At 39.5% G+C, this 25,264-nt stretch overlaps 1 protein-coding gene across 2 annotated transcripts in view; it reads right to left on the bottom strand.

The window, feature by feature from the left end:
- Nucleotides 1-25,264, bottom strand: part of WNT7B (Wnt family member 7B) — a 97,172-nt gene that overhangs the window by 31,487 nt on the left and 40,421 nt on the right. For both annotated transcript variants that reach the window (XM_065841962.2, XM_065841955.2), the window contains exon 2: nucleotides 11,186-11,412. In XM_065841962.2, the coding sequence (XP_065698034.1) occupies nucleotides 11,186-11,412 (227 nt within the window). The remainder of the gene's footprint in view (nucleotides 1-11,185; nucleotides 11,413-25,264) is intronic.

Below are 25,264 nucleotides of genomic sequence, written 5' to 3' on the forward strand. Positions count from 1 at the left end.
GACCTCCAGACAGTCATGCAGTCAAATTAAGGTCCGAATCGCACCCTGGAAGTGCTTCTCTCTCTTCTTTGACTATACAAGGAGTACAGGTTCACTAGGTTTCTGTCTTAGACATCTCATGCAAATGCCTGGAGCTACGTGGTATGCAACTGGGCCGAAGGAACAAAGTGAGGAAGGAGCTTCCCATTTTTCTGCCTCTGTTTTTTTAAGTCCTTTCATTCAACAACAGAGACAGAAACCAACACTACCTCTTGTGCTGTTCCCCTCAGAAACTGCAAGGTTGCACTGACCATGTCCCATGGTACATTGTGTGAATACTTCTTCTGAACAGAATGGGTGAGGGCTGAATCAGACAGAAAACAATTTTCCACAGTGTCATGAGGAAATGAGAGAACACATATAAATAAATCATGATCCATGTGTAAACTTTGTTCATTTTAGCAAGTTGAATATAGCTATCCCATCTACAGCAATTCAGTCCATGCACATTGATCTTCTATCTAGAGATAGAAGTGTCTTCTCCCAGTGCACCAGTGAGCTTTCTGGGGAGCAGGCTCCTTAAAGACTCCTCAGCCATCCAAGCCCACAATTTACACTGACACTGGTTAAGTCTTAGAAATCATCTTTCTTTCACAGTTCCCAAAATTGGAGGTTGAACCTCTGAGTGGTCACAGCATTCTAGATTGCAACAGATTACGCTTGTGCCTAAAAGTTGTCTCACAGATCCACTTCAATCCTAAGGCCAAATCTGATCAAAACCGGATAGGTGTGACAACTTTTGCTAGCTGAAGGACTTATTGTCAGCACAATTTGCATGCTGGCTTTCACTATGACTTCTGTATTCTGCGAAACACTTGGGCATGCATTTAAAGTGAAACACTTTTAAACCCTCTTTTACTGAATAGGACTTAAAATGGAGGGTTTAAAGTTAAGTGCATATTGGGTAAACAGCACAACTAAAGCTGTTGGCCAGTTTGAATCCTGAGAGAACAGCCACCTTAGCTATATTCCTTAACAACTACCATGCTAGATTTATTTTTTCAAGCCTCCAAATAGTAGATAATTTAGTGCTCTCTCTTGCTTGCTTTATTTCTTTCATTTTAATTTGACTTATATCACTAACAATAATATTATACTTCACAGTTATGAACATGCAATATGTCGGTAAGTACTAAATTACAGTCACGGGTAATTTAATCCAATGCTGAAAAGTCATGCACAATATCCAGAAAGGAAATTTTATCAATTAGAAAATAAGATATTTGTTGGACATAATATTTTGGAATATGCCAGCCATTTCATTAGAAAAAGAAATTGCTCGTAACTAGAGACAAGACAACAAACTGTATGGATCGGCAATCTAAGCCTGAATGCTAAAATATTTATTTGCAAACCAAAATGTACAGATCAAAAAATGCTGTGTTTTTTGTAATGTTTGTAAATGTCTCTCAGTGCATTTCAAACTTTTCAATTTAGAAACAGGTGATTTACCAAACAGAGTGTATCCCAGAGAACAGAGGAGGAAAGGGAGGGATGCTGCTACACATGTAACTCTCAAGTCTAATGTTATGTTTAGCCTGTCCTGCTTGATGTAGAGGTTGAACTAGACGACCAAACCTATCATCTGTAATTCTAGGGAAGAGATTTTGACAACATAGTGAACCGCAGTAGTAAAGCTCAAGGAATCTCCAAAGTCATCAGAACCCCGAGTTACTACAGGATCACGTACCAACAGGTTAGCTGCCATCCTGTGCCGCCTGTCATCTTACATAAAGAACTTCCCTTGCCATGGCAAGATTTGGCAGCAACTGCCTGTTTACAAAGTTGCTCTGTTCTTAAAAAAACAAGTGTCATATAGTTGATTTCTATTTAACTAATTAGGTTTTAGCTGCGTCCTTGCTATGAAATTCACTCCAATCTGAACTTCTGCTGATGCCCAAAAGCCAGGAGCCTTTTTAGTGGCTGTAAAATCCTGTCTCTGGTGAAAGCAGTGGCAAAATTTCTACTGACTGCAATAGTGCTAGAAGTTGGCCTCTGTCTTTTTGGATTAAGCCCAGCACCACTTTATTTAACGTTAAATATTATTTGCCTTCCTGTTTTAAGTGTGCATTACATTGTAAGTCATTAACCAATAGGACTGGGACACTGGAAGTAACTAATTGAGTCAACATGCTATGTATCATTCGTAGCCAGCAATTTTATTACAAAGTGACATAAAAAATTTGACATTAAAGGAATATTAACATTCCTAGTGAGGCACTTGGAAGAAAAGAAATGCCAAACTTAATGTTGCTGTGCAAACTTAGCGCTGTTGTGTCCAAATTTTAGTAGAGTATTCAATGAAATAATAGCCTAGAATTTGCATACTATCTTTTCCACAGGACCTCTGACTCACTCATCCCAATGCAGACCAGAAAAGTAGCATGGAAAATGTTATCCTGAGTAGCTAAAGACAAAGTTAAAAGCAAGAGAAAGGGAGGGGTTTTGTTCTGGCCAGTGCTGAGAAGGAGATGATCGGACTCAGCCTGTAAGGCCACATTATACACAACAGTACCCTTTTCCACCACAGCTAATTGCATATTTATTGTAACTGTCTCGGAGTGCCAAATACCATAAGTACCCACCCCTCTCCAAAAAAAGTGTTTTTTTTCCACATCAACACTTAAATGGAGATATTCCATTTAATAAAATGCAGCTCCGTTTAGTTTTGAGCCATTGAAACAAAATATTAAACTGCATCCTCACGTCAGTCCATTGTTTTTTGAGAGCATAATGACCTTTTCTTAACCTGAGGTTTCAGGTCACAGGAAGGCAGTGTGTCATGCTATGTGATGTCTCCTGTCAAGCTGTGCAGTGTGTTATGGAACAATATAGCTTAGAATACATGCAGAAGCATGCGAGACCAGAGCTCATGAGATACAGAGACTTGAGTCTCCCCAGTTACAGTTCCCTGCATCAATTTACATCAATGCACTTAACTGATTTAAATTAAGTGCACTAACAAACTGAAACAAAGTTGGCCATAGTAAGGCATATCAGCGTATTTTAGTTTGAAAATGTCTCCAGTAAAACATCAGTTCCAAAAAATCTTTGTTGTTATATGTAAAAATTGAATGAAACGTCAGTTTTAAAAGTTAGCACTTCCCTCAGGATGGATATTCCAGATTTCATTCAGGTCAACATCTACCATTTCTCCTCCAGCTGCAGGCCATGCAGAGTTCATTAAGTAATTGTATTAACATATTAGTGCTATGTTTAGAATAAGAACGTCTGCCTTTTAAAGCAAGCCTGCTGCCAAAGAGGCAAATCTTTAAATGACAACAATAAGGTTTTAGTTTAAGAGAACTCATACTTTTCTTCAAACTTTTCCTTGAGGGAAAAGCAAACACATTTGAGCTACACTTGAACTGGACAGGAGTACCTTACAAAAACACTAGGGCATAGAGATTATAAACTGGGAAATATAAAAATTTGACTATTTGTGGTTGGAAATCATTATATGCTACAGATTATATAGGCTAGACATTTATTTTATTAGAAGACAAAGAAAAGAGAGAGATATGATAAAATTAGTGTGGCAAAGCAACATTTTTTCTAATGTTGTCAAACAAAATTTATTACTGTTGTCTCATAATTTATAAATGGCACTGTCCAGTCGTTTATCTTTTCATCTATGATTTGCAGTGTTTTGAAAACATTAATTAAGCCTCACTGGATCATTATGAGGCTCTGGCATATAAATACATTTTTAAAGCACAGATGAATTATCACCCAAAAATTGTTGAATTGATTCACTAAGCTGGATATCCCCGTTCTCTCAAAATAGGACGTGTCTTTAATATGACTGTACTTCCTTAGAACAGAAAGATATTTTTATTTTTCTAAAAACCTCCAAGTAACAGAAACCTAGTAAAATGAAGGAGTCTGAACCTACAACTCTCACAATAGGCTGTCTCCTCAGTTAAAATAATATAAATTCTTAGCACAGTAGTTGTTTCATAACTTTTTTTACCAATCCTTCCCAACCTCGGCTGCCGCCAGCTGGGAAGTTTATTTTCTTACTCTGGTTTGGGTTACTCTCTTGCTTTTCTACTGTGATAGTAAAAAGCTTATCCACCCTTCTACAGTCAGAAAGTATGAACTGTTTGAATCAACTGATTTCCTCCAAAGTTGATAATGAAGAATAAAATAGCTCTCTCGCTAACTTTACCTTGTAACTACTAGATTATTACAGCTTTTTTCCCACTGTTTAGCCTTCCATCTAAATGAATTGCACTGGAAAACTGTCATTTTTAAGGCAGCTTGTGTGCCTTATACTACTTACCTTACTGCTTGTATGGTAACTAATACAAATATGCGGGTCTTCAGGTGGAATAGCCCAGCTCTGTTCCAGCATGGCCTTTCTGCCTTTTTAAGGCAACTTGTAGGATAGTCACTGCCACAGCTGAAATCCTTCTGTGATAATATATATCCAATAAGTTAAAACAAATACACTGGATATCCTTAAGGTTAAGGATATTTTTGTTTCTAATTCCAGCAACAATATGTCACTTGTGAAAAGAAATGCACTGTTTGAGGTGTTCTAAGAGAAGGCTTTGCAGCGAGTATTTGCAGTTTGATATACTTTTCCTGCAAAATAAGCAAAGTGAGGTAGTCTTCAGATTTTGGGGCTTTTTTCCCCTTTACCAACTGCCTCTGTCTGCCTGCCTGTCAGTTACCCAGCTGGTAGGGGTGGTAGTCCATTATGCGTGTCTTGTTAATTTTTTTTCCTAGTTCAGCCTAATAATGAGAAAATTCTCTCTTGAAATAACCAAGAATTATACATCTTGTTACACATCACTGTGCTTCTATTAAAAACTATCCTTGCATAAGCCACAGATCATTACATTCGCCATGGTATTCGTAGTATCTACTAGTTTAACTGAATCACACTTGCAAATGCAATGTCTCTGCAAGACATTTTGTGAAATGGACATTAACAGTCACTCCAAGGTAGCCGTGTGAGTAATAAAGACAGTCTGTATTGTTCCTGTGCTGTCTTCTGGAAGTCACAGACAGCCTTAGAAACGTGATTGATTTCAGATGATTGAATGCATCCTGTGCACCTCTCTCCTGGCATCCCAGGCAGCTGCCTGCACTAGGAGTTGGAAGTTGATGCCAGTCCCCTGAGAAGCCACCTCTCACACTGAGATGTTTTTTTACCATATTCTAGCACCAATGCAGACAGCCAGTTCAAATTGCTGAAAACAAGTTTCTTTCTGATCAGTTGCTTGAATGCTCAAAGGACATTGCTGTCTGGGACCACGCTATATGACAATAACAAGAAAACCAGGAATTTTTCCATGTTAGGTCCAAAAGCCACTGTGCAATTGAGGTTCACAGTAACTGACAAATGCCTAAACCAATCATAGCACCTACTGCTATGACAAAGATAATTACTGCCTTTCCGTCAGTGAAGTGTATACCCCGCTCTGTATCATATTTAAAATAATCTAATTCCAACTCATTTTTCCCCTCCAAATTGTTTCCAGCTGTATGATTCCTTTCTTTCCCTCATATTGTTTTTATTGGATATAATGCAAGTCCGTAAAGATAGATTTTCCCATAATAAATACACAGATGTTAGAATAATAAACATACAGTCAACCTGATCTATGAATATTACAAAGCATTAATAAATATATAACTAACAATAGAAATTGATTAAAAATTGGAAAATGGTTACAAAGTAACCGAGAAATAAATGGCAGGAGGAAAGAAAGACAAAAAGTGTAATAGAAATGTACTTACTTTAGGAAAACTATCTGGATTCATTTATGGTTCCCTTCAATTGATTTGCTGATAGTATTAAAGCACAAGTATGGTTGTAAAGCATTCCTAAGAACGCCGCTTCTCTTCATGTATTGGAAGCTTTCTGCTCGTACTGAAAGCCAAGCTTTCCAAGTTGGCCAACTCATACCATACTAGACCCTACTGTGCTAGATTAATGTATCTGCTTGGATGCAAATTTCTATTTTTGGAGAATAATGAGTTTCTCTACTCCTCCCATTTTTGGTAGGAAGTTTTTATGAACATTTGGCATCATGGTTAAACCACCATCATAGCCCAGAATAAAAATGACTGGATTTGTATGTAAGTCTGAATCTTTATTTAAGTAAGCCTATATATGGCATGAACCAAGAATAATTTACTGACTGGCACCCCCTGAGCATGTATAATAAGATTTCAACCATTTCTCCATGATGCCATCACTTATGTATCTCTCATACCCTATTCCCTTGTTCTTTCAGGCCTGCAGCTAAAACACCGGGATCCAATGTGGACTTAGTTACCTGTTTCCGGTACAAATATAGAAAGAATCACTTTTTTCATTAGTATCTTTCCTTCGGAAGATATTGCTCTCACTTTCTTAGTCTCCTGTTTGAAATTATGTTGTTGTCTTAGTGGATTATGTGTGCATGTGTACAAACACATGCTTGTAAATAATCGTGACATTCAACTTTATTTTCTGATTGTGTTTCTCAAAATAATTTGTAATGTCTTCTTCACCTGTGAGTTAATAAAATCCACACACAGATTTTGTTAGTCTTTAAAACTGTAGTTTTCTCTCCTGTCCTTTCTCCTTTCTGCCTGGACAGTGGATCAAAAGTTGAGCAAATCTATGGCAACAAGAAGCTTCTTAATATAATGTTCTCCTAAACCTCCCATGGCAAGCAGAGCTTCAATCTCACTTCACATGCATCCTTTCTACATGCCAGAAAGCAACAGATCAACACAAACAATCAGAGATTTAAAAAAAAACAACTCCAGAACTCCCTTGCTTTTGCCTATTTGTTTATTCTTCCCTATCTGTTGTCCAGTTCAAAGATTTGTCAAATCATTGTATCGATGACACAGTCAAATGAATACCAGTAAATCATTACCATTTCCCACATCATGAGGCTGACAAAGGAGACATCTACAGAATACTTTTGATATCTTGACAACTATGTTTTTCAAAACACCTAATTTTTGCCCTGGGCTTAGCACTAGTAAAAGCAGTCTGTTCAGAAGCATTTCCATTTGGAGAATCCCAGTGGAAATGGTCAGTGAACAAGTAATTAGCCAGAATAATTGATTGTCAAAGAATAACAGTAAGTTTCACTTCCATTATTGATTCTGACTGCATACTTTGAAGTCTGAACTGCTTACTTTTGTGTGTGTGTGGAGTTACTTGCTTCCAGCTGTTATCAATGATCTGTAACTTTCAGAGGTACCTCCATTATTGATTTCTCCAACCATCATCTGGGGGCATAGAGGCCAGTCCCTAGAGCTGGAGCTCTTTTGCATCAATAACCTGATAGGACCAGAGGCTTTACTCTGCTGGAACAGGGTTCTTGCCTTCAAAAAGTTAGAAGGACAACCATCTTTCAGTGATGATTATCAATAATAGCAATTGATATATCATTAACCAATTTTTTTTTTTTAATCCATTTGTTAAAAAGGCTTACAGGAAGAAGAATGAGTGGAGAGTGCAAGAGATGACTTTATGTGAGAAACTAACATGAAAACTAGAGATGAGTGCAGGAAGGTGACAAATACATGTACAGGGAAAATATGAATAAAGTGATTTTAGTAGGGAATTTTCTATGGGGATGGCATGATTATAGAAAAGTTCCCAGCTATAAATATACCAAAAAAGCTATACACAATCCTTGGCTAATGCATCCCATGCCACATCCTTCACTCATGCTACTAATTTGGATCTCTCCATGACTTTTCATCTCTGGCTTCTATAAATCTTTCACACCAACAAGAATGCCCCGTGCCTAACATAATTTCCACAGTTGTTATTCTGTCCTCTGAACTATTTCAATTGTTTTTAACACAGACTCACAGGTATTATATAGGTAGTACAGCCCTCATTGACTGATGTACCTCTTTGAAAAAAACAGCTCAGCACCAGTCCAGCTTAGCTAACATACTGGGGATTCCCCTGGCACAGTAGGATTCTCAGAAGTCACAAGAGTGCACATTTGCTCCAGTGTCATGCCTTCCAGCTGCTGCTTGGTTGTGGAAGGAAGACATGCATAGTTGGAGCACAACAGCACCCAAGGGGTGGTATTGGCAACAGATGTACAGCTGTTGGAGAAACCTCATGTTGGGTGAGTCTGGGAGTTTGCTTTGAATTTGGGGAGGAGGAGTGTTGTATCAGATATAAATTATAGTAGAATAACCCTAAATCTGCACCTGTCAGTGCTCATGGTAGAACCTTGCCCCAGTGGCTAAAGAGTAGGTCCTCGCTTTGCCATACAGATAAGAGAGAGGTTAATATCATGCTATCATGTCTTACTTGCCCTCTCCTCCCTATGTCCTGAATAATTAGCCTTCATTGTTCATCTTCCTAAGCGATTCTGGGAAAAAGTTAGATGAACTTTCAATTGGGGTGAAGTACTTAAGTACTTAAGACTTTTTTAATCTTAATCCTTTCTTCAGTCTATTCGGGCAGAACCAAATGCCTGGTTTAGTGTTTCTGCATGTGTCAGACACAGATGTGTTTTGTTACACAAATGAATATTTATGCTTACAAGTATTTTGTACCTTTGAAGAACTTTTTCTTTTTAGCTTAGTCCTTTTTTTTTTTTTTTTTTTTAATTTTTTTCCCCTCGCTAGTGTAATAACACCACTTCCTAAACCATGTCCTTTTCCTAGATACCGACCACATCGTCTCTGGGTGCTACTCCACTAATAAAACAAATAAAGACATGTGGATTATGGGATCCTTTATAGACCTGCAAGGAACATATCTGGCTCAGCTGGCAGGGGTCATGTAAACCTTCTCCATCCGTTACAGTTTGTGTGGTTTCACACCCAACAAATGTCAAAGCAGAACCTAGCTGCAACTGCCAAGTTTCATCTGTGTTTGGGTTAAGCCATAAAAGAACCCACCAAATTCCTCTTCAGTCATTTTAGAGTTGCAAGAAACCACCCAGGTTCAGTGAAGAGGTCGAAAATCTGGCAAATACTTTGGCAAATATGGCCTCAACAGTAGCTCAAGAAAACCTTGTTTTTTCAAACTTTGCGTAGTCTGACCAATCTACCTGGTCCATCCTTATGCCAAACAATTTTTGTTCTCTGTAGCTATTATTTTGTATAGAAACATTCAGAATGAAAGCACAGGCACGACCTGTCCTCTTTAGGCATTTGAACTGTGCTCACAAGGTTTCTGAGAATGAAAGGAGTGTCTCAGTGGTGAAGAGGATTAATGCTCATGAGTACAAGGATACAACTGATGATGTGTCACAAGATTCCTAGTTTGAAGAGGAAAGCAGAAGTGGAGAAAGCATTTTCACCATGAAGCTTAGTGATGACACTGACTCTGGTACAACCCTCCAGAGTGTGCCTCTTCAAGGACATAAGTGATCTCACAGAGTTAAGAGGACTTACTTGTCAAAGGGTCAGACCATGCCTGCAAGCTTCAGCAGATAAGACAACATAGCATGAAAAAGTAAAATGGTAGCATGCTTGGCAACTATATATTTTCTGGCAACAACATCATTTTGGGCATCAAATTAAGAGAAACAAGTGTAAGACCAACCAAGAAGGACCAGACATGTGCTTCTAATAGTCAAGACAAGTGAGTAGAAGTTTTTCTCTTCTTAAGAGACAAAAGTTAGGCAAGAAGTGTTATCTAACAGAACTAGAAATATCTTAAGACAAATGTGGGGAAAGACTCCGATGAGCAAATTCATCACCACCAGCTTATCAACATCAAAATCAAATTCTACCAAACTTTTTTCTGAAGTTCAAGAAGTTCGGACTTTTCTCTTGCCATTGATTTGATTTACTGGATCTTTTTAGTATTAGTTTTAGACCTTTCCCCTTCTGTGATTTGGTGTGGAGTAATTCTCACAGAATATGACAGATTCTCAGCGGTTGTAAGTCAGTTCCCCTGATGCTAATGGATTTACCCAATTACAACACTTGACAGTTGGGCCATGGTGCCCTTAAAAAGCCTGGACCTCAGCCAGATGCTCAGACTCACATGTTCTTTCAAAAAATATTTAGTTCTATCATTGACTTAAGCATACCTCAGCTTTTGGCATCCATTTCACAAAGGTGTTGGGAAAGAACCCCAAAGCCTTGATCTCCATAGCAACCAAAGAACCATATAAGTTGTTTCCTCTTTGCACAGATGAGATGAGATATTATGCCTTTTTTCACAGTTTTGATGAGATCTTACACCTGATCACATTCAGTTGTGTTGGGGTGCAAGACTCACCTGAACCATTGAACTTAAGAAAGAGGTGTCACCCAAAGAAGAATCAGACACAATATTAACAGGCTGAGAAGCTGAATAGCCCTTGTGAGAGCCACACACCACAAAATGTTGTCCCAATACCGAGCAGCAGATGGGATGGAGGATGATAAGTAGACAGCCCTTGGAGGAGAGAGGGAAGGTCAGGAACAGGCTAAGGATACTCAGCTGGGTGATGAGGAAAATAACTACCTCAGTGCTGGAAAAATTTGCATAATCTCTCCTATGAAATAATATCAGACATAGGGCAAATTGAAAGTGATTAATTTAACTTCTGCCAGCTAACAGTTTATCAGGCCAAGGTCCTGTACTGTTTTCTTTGAATAAGTTTCCTGCCTCAGATCACTTGCAGTGTTTTCTTTACAATATGATAGCAACACTAAAATGGATGTGTGTCACTGATGTATATTGGAAGGTCAGAGTCATATGCACTGTACTTCCATCAGTTAATTGGGACTCTCCCATTACTTAAGTTTTTCAGAAGTCTGCAGAGGGTTTTTTGGAGCTGATTTTAGTTCTCTTTTGACTGATCATAACATGCAGCATGGTTATCATGACAACTTCGAAAAGGATGGAAATTGGAAATATTTTTTCATGAGGTGTGATGACTGCAACCTTGGATGCCTGGACAGGCATCTCAGTCATTGCTGGGTATGAAGTTGCACAGATACGAATGAGTTCATCTAGAGATCACTAGACATCTCCTGTCACTCTCCAATTACTTTTCAATGAGTGAAAACATACAGACCACAGTTCTGGGAGCATCACTGTTCAACTCCAGTATGCAAATACCAGAGATATATAAACCTTTGCAGGACCACAGTGAGAAAGCTAAAAGAAACACAGCCCCAACATATCACTTCAGCACCGTATGAGAGACACCCTTACCTACTCGAAGCTCTTGTCCAAAGACTGTTTTCTCTCCCAGCGCAGAGCAGTTCCACCTCCCATACCGAAACTGGTACTGGCATTCATTGATTCCCATTTGTGCCCCTTCCCCAATCACAATGATGGCATCAGGGCGGCTCTGGCAGATTGCTCGCTGCCGGGGGGCCAGGCCTGGGATTTTGTTGCAGATGATATTAGCTCCTAAAGCCACCACAGATGACAAAGCTCTGAAGAAAGAAAAGAAAATAAAAGAAAAAAGCAGAAAGGCACGTTATAACCAAATTGAGGTCATTAATTGCTTTTGCCATGTGCTGCTGCGTGGCAGTCAAGGCGCTGGGCAAAAGAGAAAGGGTTGGAAGTTGGGTTCCTAGAATTATGCAGACTTATCCCAACCTCTCTGGTCTGGCAAATGAGGTTGGAAATCTTGCAGTAATTCCTGATCTGATTTGTGCCAGAAACAACAAACAAATGGAATTTTGGCACTTTCGCTTTCACTCCTACACGCAGCCATCAGCTGATGAGATGTGGGAAGCAAGACATGTTTAAAAAAAAAATAGTGATAATTGATTGTTCGCAAATCTCTGGAGCTCATGTCTGCTTTGAATGGCCTACATAAATTCAGGCTTAGTATTTCAGTTACTGCAGCCAGTTCATCCATCCCACATGTGGAACCCTTGGGCACAATTTGGAGATTGACTTCATGCTACCTACCTTCTTGCCTGTTATTACATTCAGGGTATTGAGTGATTAATTAAAGTTCACTAGCATAATCGTGCTTCTAGTCCTGGCAAATATCATAGAGCACCTAAGAGTGATCCTTAATACGTACCATCCAGACTAGAAACAATTGTAGTTCTCATTCTTCAAGTATATTTTCAGAATTCATTATAAAGTTTGCGTATAACTTGCACCTGTCATATGTTTTCACTTTAGTGCATTTATTTTTCATTTTTTCAGCTCACTTTTCGACATCTTTCCAGGCTCATTTTTCAACAGCTTTACAGGTTATATTTTAAGTGGTAATATTTTGAAACACAAGACAAGATGGGTACATGTTCAGTGGTGCTTCGGGTCACGTTTACCAAATATCAGCCAGGCCCATGCCAGATGCTTCAACTGGCTCTGGACGAATCAGTAGGAGCAAAGAGAGCAGTACAGCTGTGTTAGCAAAACAACCCTTGCCCACCATGGTGTGATGGACCCTGAGACAGCTAAGTGACCAAAGGCCTGGGAAAGCCCCTGCCATGCTGCCCAGCTGGTTGCCCTGCCCCAAGACTGGCAAACTGGGATGGCGAGAGCATCACTGCTTCTCAACACCTGCAAGGAAGCATCTCCACAGACCCTCTCCACTCTTCATCTTTTCCCAGCCTCGTATTGGATCATATGTGGGTAATCTCATTTTCCCATCAAATGCTGTTATTGACTGACTCTGTAATGTAAAGATGTTTGTCTAGATCATGCTGCAGTAAGAGAAATCACCATATATAAAACAGGTTAGTAGCAGGATACAGACTAACTTCTCCATTACCTTTCTCTCTGTCTTGAACACTGACTTAAGCCTTTCTCATTAATGTTAAAAATTTCCCACTGGAAATCTTTCTTTCAGAAAATGCTGACTAAACAGAACTGAAGAATTTTATAGAACTTATCAACTTCATCACAAAGGTAACTGAAAAAATGCACAAATGTTGCATTTCAAAGAAATCAAGGTGTTTCATTTTACTGTTTCAAAAAACTATAGTAAAGCCAGAGCAAAAAGGGTAAAATAGAGAACTCTTCACTAGCCAAAATGAAATACTGCTTTTACTGTGGAATGGAAATTCCATGATGATTCACTCTGCCTTTAATAGGTATTTGTGCATCTTTTCCAAAGTTAACAATCCATGAGAAATTTGCCAATCGTGTCTTTTCACTTATGGCTTGTGGGAGGTTTATAGATATAGAGACAAGGTATTGCAAACACAGAGCACGCATGCAATGTGGTGCTACCTATTAAATAAAAATAAGAACAAATTGTAGTTGCAGCTCCAGCCACTCACAGTGTTTGAAACAGGAGCGCTCAGACCTGTAGCTTTAATTCATGTTCCTCTGGGTACTGAGCAATAAAGCTGGATCATCTTTTGGAACCAGCAAGTTTCCAAGATTCATGCAGGTTTTGAGCTAAGGTTTTGTTTCTGGCTCACCCCTACTTAAACAATTGAATAAAATATTTAAATTATTATGTCTTCAAAACAGAACTTTCCAGGAGATATGACAGTCTTCAAGAAAAACGTTATGAGTTTGATGTACAGATAATGAGCTTCCCTGACCTTTGCAATGGTACTTCATATATAAACTTATGTCTTCAAAAGTTAATGAAAATCACAGGGGAAAGTATTAATATTTAATTTTTGAAAAAGTCACATCCTTCTCAATACTGAAAATTCAAAGTATTGTTTTCTTTCATAGCTCATGGAGCTATGAATCCCTCTGATTTCAATGACTTTCCACATCAAGTAGGATATACATTTTCAAAATGTTGTAGTAAAACAGAGAAGAATATTTTTCCTTAATAGCTGATGTGTTATATTCAGAACAGACACTCTTTGATTACTCTAAAATGCTAGGACCCTCTCCCAAATCATGTTAGGATCCAAGCCTGGTCTTTCCATGCTGTCAGAGTTATAGCAAGGGAAAGGTATCTTCTACAGAGTAAGTAACCTGGAGGTACTGGGGGGGCAGGGGACTCCGCCATTACAGCTTAGTTCATGGTTCTCCCACCTGACGGAGGCTGAAGGTAACCTAGGTCAGCCACTTGCTCTCTGCCGGGACGCACAGGCAGTGAGCCTGCTGAAGAAATAGTGAATTCCTACAGCCATTCTTCAGAACAGAGCAACAGCCGGGGCTCCCCGGCAGCAACACCTCTCCAGCTGGGCACATACAGCAGTTCTCTGGGTGCCTCTGAGGCTGTGCCCCAGCCTATCCTCATCCCTTCCAGCTGGCCTTGTCCAGTTCTTTGGGACAGAGCAGGTGCCCAAGCGTCCTGCAAGACCTCCACATCCCGCAACCGTTGCAGCAGGAACTGCTTCAGACACTGACCCTTCTAGGAAAACCCATCCTGAAGGAATGCGGGCTTGGGTCCTCAGACATGCACAAACATTCAAAATCTAACATGATGCTCAACACGTGCACAAGACATGCATTTCTGGTCCCCTGGCTGCCCGATGGTCATTGATTTGCTGATACCACACAACTAACTTACTGATAAAAACTATATACACAAATTATTTGTATATGATATATTTTTTAATTAAAAAAAAAAAAAGAAACTCATAAAATCTACAAGATAACTTTCTGACACAATTTTTTCAAAGGTGCTGAGGCCCCCAAGTTTCCACTATTACCTCAAGTTGAGCAGCAAAAACTTATGACCTTCAAAACAAAGGAAAGCAAGAAAGAGTTGGCTACAGTATCTACCCCTTGTATAATTTGCACTTTAGTTGCTTCCTCCATACACATTGTTACTATCTCGTAATTAGGTTAAAGAGTGCATTTTTTTGTCTGCCTTTTTTTGGGGGGGGGGTGGAGAACAGGCCTTGGTCAAAGCATTTTAATATACTGGGTCAGTTTACTCATCCAGAAAATAAGCATGATTATATTGGCCTCAGAAGGTATTGTGAGGATATCAGAATTATTATGTGTTTGTAAAGTGCTTTAAGACATTCCTCATTAAAAGAATTAAACTGAAATTACTGGAGGTAGAGGGGGGGGGTCTTTTTTGATTATTACTTCCAGGGACTTTCCCTTCTCTGGCCTGAACTTATCAGCATATTCCCTCAGACTTGTTTAACCTACTTTAAAATTTTACTGTAATTTCAGTGCCAAAAGGAATGCTGAATCATGAAACTGAGGTTTTGGAAAACTTTATTTATATTAAAGAAATGTACCCAACAGCATTTCAAGCTTTCTCTCCACTATTTCTTGCAGCACCCCTCAGTCTGTGCATCCATCACACTTTCAGCAGGGTTGTGTCTTGCTCCTGCCTCTTGGCAGGTTGAAGGCTACATATTTACTTTTTTATTAGATGGAGAATGTTTCACTTTATAACTATCAAAAGGCAGATCCCCACGCCACATTTTGGCATCTTCTCCTATCTAATGTTTCTCTGCGGTGCAAACTTCCTTGATTCTTATCACAAGGAAATCATGAGTTCAGCATTTTGTTAAGATTTCTGGTGCAGTTTACAGTAATTGTAACCGTCCCGTACCACAACAGCCCGTGTACACTTCAGAGTTTTATGCTGGGATGTCCACATGGGTTATCCAATCAAACATCATCCACATGGATTATCCAGCTAAACAGCACTAGTGAAATAATGTCACATTTCTTAGCAATTAGCAGTAGTGACTGGCATATAGAGAGTCTTCACCTTTCTTCACCACTTAGTCATTACTCCAAGAGAAACACCAGCACTGAAATTGAGCAATAGCTATAAGCAGAGTTACATTCGAATTAAAAAAAAAAAAAAAAAAAAAAAAAATAAAGTAAAACACTGATCTGAGCTTGGATAAGACCTTGCAGTTCAAATTTCCAGCAAACTAAACAGGAGGAGTGATGCTCTGGAAGGCCTGGTTGCTACATCAGAATCATGAAGCATCAAGTTTTTCATTCTTTGAAAAAATAACTGTGACTGCAGTCACAGCAAGCAAAACTCCATGGCAGTGGGAGACAAGTTTCAGCTTATTTTCTAAAATAATGCTTGTTTAATTATGCAAAGACAAATGACTACTGTCACAAAAATTGAAAATTCTCCCTCAAAATATATTTCCTATTATGGTTGTGTCTTCTTTCCAGCACCTAAACAACTACAGCTTTCCTTTTCACAAAGTTATGTGGAAAAAATGAAAAATCACAACCATAAAAACTATGTATTCCAAGAAATTCATGAAAGTAAAGGTATTTTAAAACAATTCAGAAATTAAACACTAAGGCCTAAAATCAAGTGAGTTTTAAGAACATAAAACATAATGCAGTATCGCTTGTCAGAAATGTACTCCTCATTCATAATCTGCTTTCTTGAGTCTCTAATATTTGCAAATGTAGGCATTTGCTTAACTTGAGTACATTAGTAATTTCATTGATTTCAAATGTTATTATGTTCTTGCAACTTCAAATGAATTTCACATATACAAACATCATCACTTTAACTGTAGTTTATAGAGGGTCATAGAGACTGCACAAGTGGAAAATCCGTAAAGTTAATCCTCATAATAGACAGTTGTACAATAACATGCACTACGAGAAGAAAATTCTAATTTTTACTGTTGTTAGAAGAATCTGAATTTTGACAAAACTACAAAATATAACTATCTACACATAGATAAACAGCAGTAACTAACAAGTTTTCAGAGTTGCCTCCAAGCTCCTGCACAGGCAGAGATGTGTACCAAGATTTCTCCAAGGAGCTTAAAATTCAGTTCCAAAAAATGTATAGCGAAAGAAGATGTAACAAAGAGAGAACAACAACACATTTCATACAGATGAAGAACTTAATCAAGATGATTTTAACCTTTTGATTAGAAAAAGAAAATCACCCAAAAGATTCTTCTCTAGCAATCCTTGGTCGCTGGGCAAATATTCTATCGCAGGCCAGGGGTGGCTTCAGGAGCTACACCTTGTCTTCGAACACCCTCACTCATTTGTATTCCTGGCTGCACAGCAGCACTATACCCCGAAGTCGGCCTTACTGCAAGCGCTTTGAATAGGTGCCCATAGGGTCACCATGATCTCCCCCCTAACCCTGCTACTCAATATTCACTTGAAGCTGCTGTTTGGTAGGGGGTTCATTTTCAGCAAGGAATGAAGGGATTTAGCCACACGAATCCCATTAAGAGCAAAGGAGCTGCAAGGCTTAAACCTCAGCACACTGTACCGAAAACTCACTCCACCATCTCTGATAAAAATCTCCATAATAGACCCTTTGTTAGAAGGAACCACTGAGATATTTTGTGGTGACACTGCAACTCATCTGAAACAATACACCACTACTGAATGATTTACTTAATTAAGAATTCCTAAGTAAAAATTTGGAGTATGCATCAGTTCCATAAACTGGCAAGAGTGCCCAGGGTTTTGAATGCCATCTGCATATGTTTAGGCTTTCAATTTTGTTTTCCACGGCTGACTTTGGGAAATCATTGTTCGGCACATGTGTTATTGAAATGTAAATCGAACAGGCCTGCGTGGTACTGTCCTACGGTGCACCCATCTCTGCTGGAGCTCCAAGTCGAGCCTTCAGACCTGAGGGCTGTGGTCTGCAATGTGCTCACTCCCATTAAAATGGAAGTCAGAGATTTCTCTGAGGAGGTCACCCCCAAAAAAGAAGCTGGTAGATTACACAGTGCAACTGCTGGCATGGTCCAGAATGGAAGTGGTGGGGTAGGTGAGCTTGAGGGGTAACTCACACAAGGGCGGGTCTTGGACTAAACACCTGCTTTAGAGAGGAATGGGAACAAGGACTCCATCCCTGCACATGATAGTGATGGGAGAAACATCAGCAAAGCCTTGAATTCACACCCTCCCCTACCTGCCAGCTGGGAGGCACAGGATGCCTGCTGTGATGCCAGAAACGAATGATTAGGCTTCAAGAGGAAGGAGGGGAGACATTGCCTAGCAGAGAGATGTTCCCAGGTCACAGCACCAGTGTGGTGCTGGCTTGCATGCCACCTCTGGGACCTGTGCTGACAGGCTGCACCACAGCAGCAAGCACAGGGTCCCACAAAGGGTCTCCTCAGGGCCCACATATTTTTGACTCTTTAGCGATGCCACTTTCATGCAAACACCACTGATGTTCCATTTACCCCACCCACTAGTTTTCTAGTGTCTACTAAAGAAAAGCTTGCACTGAATATCAGAAGCAGCAGTCCAGGTGTGAACATTATGAGCCAAAATGGAGATGGCAGAAGCCTCGTTACTCAATGGAGCACCTTCCTTTACAGACAGAGTTTGAAGCTTGCACTGTGTCTTTGATCACTGCGAGAAAAATGTAGGAATACTAGTGGTCCTGAGCCTGAAATGGAGGATAGCTGTGAAGTGGTAGTCACTGAGGCTTCCTGATGCAAGACAGCTGAAGCTCCAACAGAAGGCCCAGGAGCCTCATCTAAACAGCTTTAGCTAAAATAGGAAGGCTGGGAGTGGTTAGAGACAAAATTTGACTGTCCTACTCACCAGCTGTTGCAGATCACATCAGTGCTTGGTAGTGTCCTTTTGCTAATTCTTACTGCTAGTGCCAGAGCAAGAGAAAGCAAAAGCATCTCAGGAGTATTTCTGGCACGATGCCTCTGAGAATTGTCCCCAAAACTGACAGTCCAATCTAATTTAATTTGATCTGTGTTTTATTTAGTGTATGGCTGGTCCCCTGTGATATTTATTAATCAGTCAGTGAGGCAATAATTGATATATAACAGGTTATCTTGAAGACCTTTTACGTCTCTAGTTTACGTGTATTAAATTTTTTTACACCAAGGTGTATAGATAACACTGGCAAATGGGATCTTTACATTGGACATTTACTTTCTTACAGCAGGGATTCTGAATTTGCATGGCAAACTACAGTATAATAAGCTTTTTCTTTCTTGACTCCACTCACATTATTCTAGGGGCATATTGTTATATGGTGGAAAACATTCACATCTTACATATATATAAAAATCAATAACAGTAAAATAGGATGTTAAAATATCTGAAGTGTGGAAAACATTGATTCCAAAGGAATCTGGGTTTCAAGAAGCACTTGGTTTGCTAAACCAGAGGAAACTGATAGGCTTTAGCAAGCTGTGGCCTGTGTGGGAAGCTGCAGGAAGGCAACAGCTCTCCTGGCATGCACAGAGCAATTCATGAAAAGCTGGAATATTCCAGCTTTGGTCTCGCCAGTGATGAAGGTGGTGACACACATGGCAACACTGAACTTACCTGAGCAAGTTTAATGAAAAGTGCTGTTGATATAAAATGATTTGATTCCTTTTAAAAACCCAGGACCTTATCAGATTTGGAAATCAAATTGAAACACTTCTCGTTCATCTAATTATTTTCTTACCGCTGTATAAGCACATTTAACAGGACCTACCATTTGAGTTCTGCAAGCATCCACACACCTGTGTTATGCCCTGCAAAGTACCAAGCAACTTCACCATTAGTAACAAAAATGTCCATTTCTGAATGCCGAGATGCCTGCTGAGCATGTGCAGTTGGTATTGATAACTAGAGCTGCTATTTGCCTTCCACCCCATTTCTATTTTCCTTTAGCACTACAAAGAGTCATGCTGACATCTGACAGAGAATTGCAGAGTTGTTTGCTGAATAGCGGTCCACCACGGTGGAATGCAAAATTATCTTGCAGAGTAACTGTGGTGGGATATTGCAGTTCCCCTGTGGGGGAGTACAGCTTTGAAATACTAAAATGGCTGGAAGAGATAAGCTGCAGGTTTTCGGTGTTTACACAAAAGCAATTCAATATCATAGAGAAATAAAAATTTCACACGTGAAGATGTAAAATCCATGTTTTTGTTATGTTTTTTTTCATATACAATAGCTAATAAGAATAAATAAACTCTCTCCCTCTTACATGACATATGCATAGATATAGGTATTCTCCAAACTTTACCAGTTCCAAGCCTTAATTAAGCGCAAATAAAGTGCATATTTTGTCTTTGTCCTAAGTTTAGCAGTCTGCTCTCTCCTGTGAAAAGGTTAAAAAGAAAGACTAAGTCCTTCAGGCCAAGTCCAAGACTTGGCAAGACTGTACCCTGCTTAATTTCTAAGATCTGATGGAAGTGCGTCACAGTCATGGTGTGGCTCTGAAACTGTGGTAGAACGGTTCTTATGCCCAGAAGCATATATTCCTTGGTTACCTCACTCTAAAATGTCATTCAGTTAATAGCAGATATGCATTGTGGGTTTAAAACTTAAAGATGGACTATTGGCAGAATCTTTTTAAAAATATATGCTTTGTTATATTTTCCATGTAACATTTAAGTATATGATATATCTTAATTTTTTGGCTTTCCATGGCAAGGACTTCCATGGATATGAGACAAAAAAAAAAATAAAAGAGGAAAGCATGTAATAGTGGGTCTACAGGAAAGGAAGATACCTGTTTCCTAAAAGGAAATAATCTGGCTTTACTGCTATGGTGGTTCAAGTAGGAACTCATTTTTCTTGGCCAAGATCTGAGTAGTCAATAAGAATACATTCTGAAAATCTATTAATGAGCCATAATGTTGGAAAATTTAGTCTCTTCTGTTAATTTCATAACTACATAGCAGTGGCTATTCATTGTGAGTTTGAAAGCATGTATGTGGCTTTAAGATACACCTGAAAAGCCATACAAAGTAGTCTCAGAGGTCCTTTTAAGTGAGGAATATGGAGGGGTTATGCTGATCCCACACATAATGTCCAATTTGGACTAAATGACCACTGGAGGTTGCTATTTGTGCACAGATATATGACCATAAATCAAGTTGTCTGACTGGTCTTCAATTAGCAGCAGAAGAGAACAAAATTAAATTCACTTTGTCAGTGACATTTAATTTTTAAACATTGAATACATTAATATACTCTGAGTCATTACATAGTTTTTCTTTTCCTCACCGTTGTATTCATGGTGGTAAATCTTTGCTAAGATCATGAGATATCAGGATATGAAATTAAATAGCCGCAAACAAAATTAAAACAAAAAACCCGTAGGCTTGATGCTGTCAGGTTTATTTACTGACCAGTTTCTACATATGGAATGGGCTCATTGCTCAAACTAGTGGTAGCGTTTGTTGCTCCCATCTGCTCTAATTGTTCCACTCAAGGCAAGACCATTGTCTACCAACACAGAGAATGAAGAGCATAAGGTCTTCTCCAGATTTTTCTCAACAATTGATGAAGCTTTGGGATGACACATCACCAGGGGAAGGGCAGCCCCTACTCTAAAGGTGTGCAGGGGTTAAGCAAGTGAGCATTAGGACTGGCCGCATCCTTGACAGCACCCAAGTGTACCAGGTAGATCATTGGCTCCTTGGCATACTCCCAGTCTGGTTGCAGAGCCTTGAGCCCCAGACCTTTTCCTCCTTGATGGCCCACTTTTACCTTTCCCTCAAACTACACCAGCTGGTGTACATTCATTTATAGTGAACACATTTGCATTGTTTCCAAGACGTGGGAAAAACTGGGAAAGAAACACAAAGTCCTAGAAGCAGAATTCATTGACTTCTCCAGGTCTGGCATGAACACAGGTATTCTTTGCCCTTTTTCAGAGCAACTAATTACATCACTCCAGCTGATTACATTCTCCCAGGTGATCTGCTTTTGCAATCAACATATTTTGCCTCTTCTATTATTTTTCTATTGATTAAGAGGCCCCACACCCATTCTGTGGTTAGTACTGTCATGTTCCTACCAGCAAGCAAAATGCCATGTTACATTACTCAGTGAAAGGCTGGTGCAGCCAGAAAGAATCCACAGAAAATTACACAGGCACAAGCTAGTGGTAGCAGCAGAGTGGTATTTCTTTAATTTTAAGTGATATGGCAGATGCAGTTTCCCTCCTGGGCTTGGCGCTGGTGATGCAGGGAAGTTGTACAGTTAACCCATCTCTTGGACCAGAGAACTTGTACAGTTAACCCACCTCTTGGACCAGAGAACTTGTACAGTTAACCCACCTCTTGGACCAGAGAACTTCTGCACCATCACCCTGCCATGAGCTCAGCCTTGTGCAGACATACCCAGACTAGCTTCAGGTGATCTGTCAGAAGTTGCAATGTAACCACCACAGACCTGAGATCAACACCAATGTTTGCCTGGGTACTTGTCCTGCTCCCAGGACAGGTTTGGCAATGAGGACGTCATGGCTAGACAGGTAGCTATGGCTAGACAGGTATCTTTAGATGAGCTCACTAGACTGACTGTGATGTGAGCATGCTCCTCCAAGAGGTGGCCAGAAAGTCCCCTTCAGTCTGCACAGCTCAGATAAGATCTTGCAGAGCCTTGATTTAAAGAAGGAAAATGCTGTTAGGACCAGCATATTAAATACAAGAGATCTATCACAGATTTCAATGTGCTAGATGCATAGTTGACACCCTTCGTGCTTTCCTGGTCCTGTAGTCCTATTTGCTTCAGCAGGAAATTTGTTGTTAAACTGTAAGTCAACCTAAGTAAATGTGTCCGAATACATCCCTGCATAAAGGCTTCGTAGTAAACATCAAATCCCAAAAATTAATTGAAGAGGTAGAAGCTTTGCACTAAGGTGGATACCTAAGAAATACAGAGTGCAAAAACAGTGCATTCAGTAGGGTTTTTATATTTTTAATAAACATTTGCCTAAATCAAACAAAAAAAATATGAGTGTATTTTTTAACAAATATCAAACTGAATTACCCTTGTAATTTTTTTTTTTTCATACCTATTAGTGCACTATCTAATTTTGCCTTTTCTCTCCAGACCCTGTCTGGTGATAATTTCTTTCTCAGGCACGATCCTATTTGCAACCTTTCTGCATCGTCATAACCAACTGTAAGCGAAACTCTTTGTCTTTTTTATGGAGCAGGCCTGCATTCCTTGCACCAGGCGAAACTCCCACTGGCTCTTGATAATCATGCAATGAGAAATTCTGATCCATAGGGGAGATAATTTATGTTTAACTTCCTTACGTGAATTATCCCATTGAAGTTGCAAGACAGTTTGTGTACGTGAGGTTATTCACGTTAGTAATAGAATGAAAGAGGGTTTGGTTGTGAGTACACCACCAGGCTCATCAAAGCTTCAGATCTGTTCCCAGAGGTTGGACATTTGCTGTGAAATGGTTGCAATTTGAGAATGCCTTGAGGGTAAAATAAAAAGGGGGAGAAACCCTCAAAAGCTGAAGAATATAAAAATGTATTTCCAAACATTCAGAACATCATTGTATTCAGCATGTGGGGTTTCTGTGAACAGAAACACTGGGTTTTATAATCTGAACTGTCAACACTGGTGCAAAACAATGTAACACCCAACAGAGTTATCCATGAATTTCTAAGGTTTCTTTCAGCTGCTCATTTCAAAATTTTTATTTTGAGTGATGTAAGCGCTATGGTAAACCACATAGTAACTTTTCTAGTTCCCTGGCTTATTTAGCTTATTCCAGGTGTTCAGAAGGATTAGCAAAAGCCATTTTGAGTTGTTTTCCCAGGGGGAGTTCCTAAATTTGGTAGGCAGCCATAAAAATCGTGCATCTGTGTTATTATCCCAGTGGCCAATGCTGGGTGTGTCCCAAGCTTTTTGCAAATCACTATAAGCTTGTGAAAGCAGCTGGATGAAACACTCTTTCTAAAATCTTCTCTCAAAAGATCACACACAGAGACAACCATACATATGAAGCATTTACCTGCTTTTTTGTTATGGTGTGTGTTGACTCAAATTAAGCTACTTCCTGCCTTCAAACTGATGATTCTGTTGGCTATGGGCAACTGCCTGCCTTCTTCCTCCAGTTCTCTTTCTAAATCTAACAAATCAAAGAAGTCCCTTTATGGCCATGTAATCCAAAGAGTGAATGTCTTTTAAGAGGTAAGTGATAATAAATATTTGGGGTTCACAGCTGAGCCAGCAGAGGTGGTACTAAAACAGCTACATAGAAATGAAACATAGGAAATCTATAGGGTATACAGGCAGATGGTGTGCCACACGCAGTGTCAGTCAGCGAGCACCCAGAGCAGGTTAAGTGTGGCTTAACAGCTACATCTGAGTCACACGCTAGTCTTTGTCTTCTGCCAGCCTCACACTCTTAGATAATTCATTCTTAACTGCTGACAAACACTCACTCTGGTTTTTTCCCAATTCTGTTACTCTTTTGCCAGTGATTTTGTAACCTTTTTACCCATAAGTGCAATAAATATTGATAAAGAATTGTAACCTTTCTGCCTGAATTATATTAAATCATTCTAGAGAAGAAAAACTCAAACTAACAATAACATCATAGATTATAATTAAGTCTCAAAACTACTAAATTTTCCTAAAATCCTACAAATTAAATATCAGTAAGCCCTATGGCACTTACCCCCTATTCAGAAGGTGAGGTTAGTTAAAAAGGGTTGTGATTATAGCCAAGGATAGTCATGGACATGTTCTGAGATGTGAAATCTGCAACCTGCACTCTTAGTTTCTCTCAGCGAGTACCCAGATGACATGACATGCCTTTGTCTACGGTTTTAAGGCAACCCTGGCAAAACAAAGTGCACACTTTTCCTTAAGTGCACCAGGAGAACATGTGCATCAAAGGATCTACAAGCACATGCCAAAGCACTTTGTTGGACTGGCATATGTACGCACAGCAGTGTGCAGAGCCAGCCACTGTATGCTTATGTTGAAAGGCTCCTGTTAGGATATGACAAGACCACAAATGCTGGAGACTGAATGAGCTGCATTCCCTGGAGAGAGTTTTGTGAGAAAGCAATGTGATAATCACTTCTGTCTGAATGGTGATGGGAAGGCACATTTTTAACAACAGAAGGGAGTAAATAGGACAGAAATTGACCTTAAGGAGACAGTAGTCCATCCACCTGTCCTGAGGCAGGACACTTCTCACCCCCAACAGATACTTAGTATTATTTATAAAGACACTCTAACTTAATTTTCACTAAATTTCAACAGTTAAAGCTCAGTGCTTCTTCTCTGATGCCCCATGGAAACAGACAATATTTTGTCCCCAGAGGTTTTGCACCATCTTTTACATTTTTTTAAAAATCTTTTGCAGAGCAAAACAGTCCTCATTCCACTTTTCCTCTTGGGCATAAGACCACCAGTCATTTCTATTGCTCTCTTCCATGTTGCCTCTCACTGGTCCATGATTTTCTGCACAAGAAGGCACTAAAAATTAATATGACTGGCACTGAAGGGAATACACTCCCCTCTCTTGCTCACAGAGACACAACAATAAGATAGCTGGTTTTGCTATCCCACACATTTAGTGCCATTCTGGATGCTGCCTGCCACCCACTGATCCTGGGCTTAGCTTTAATATGGGTGATACCCTAACACAGCTGCAATCAGTGGGTATCTTTTGTATCATGCTCTAACATTACA

This window comes from Patagioenas fasciata, chromosome 1 (genome assembly GCF_037038585.1).
Source record: "Patagioenas fasciata isolate bPatFas1 chromosome 1, bPatFas1.hap1, whole genome shotgun sequence".
NCBI lineage: Eukaryota > Metazoa > Chordata > Aves > Columbiformes > Columbidae > Patagioenas > Patagioenas fasciata.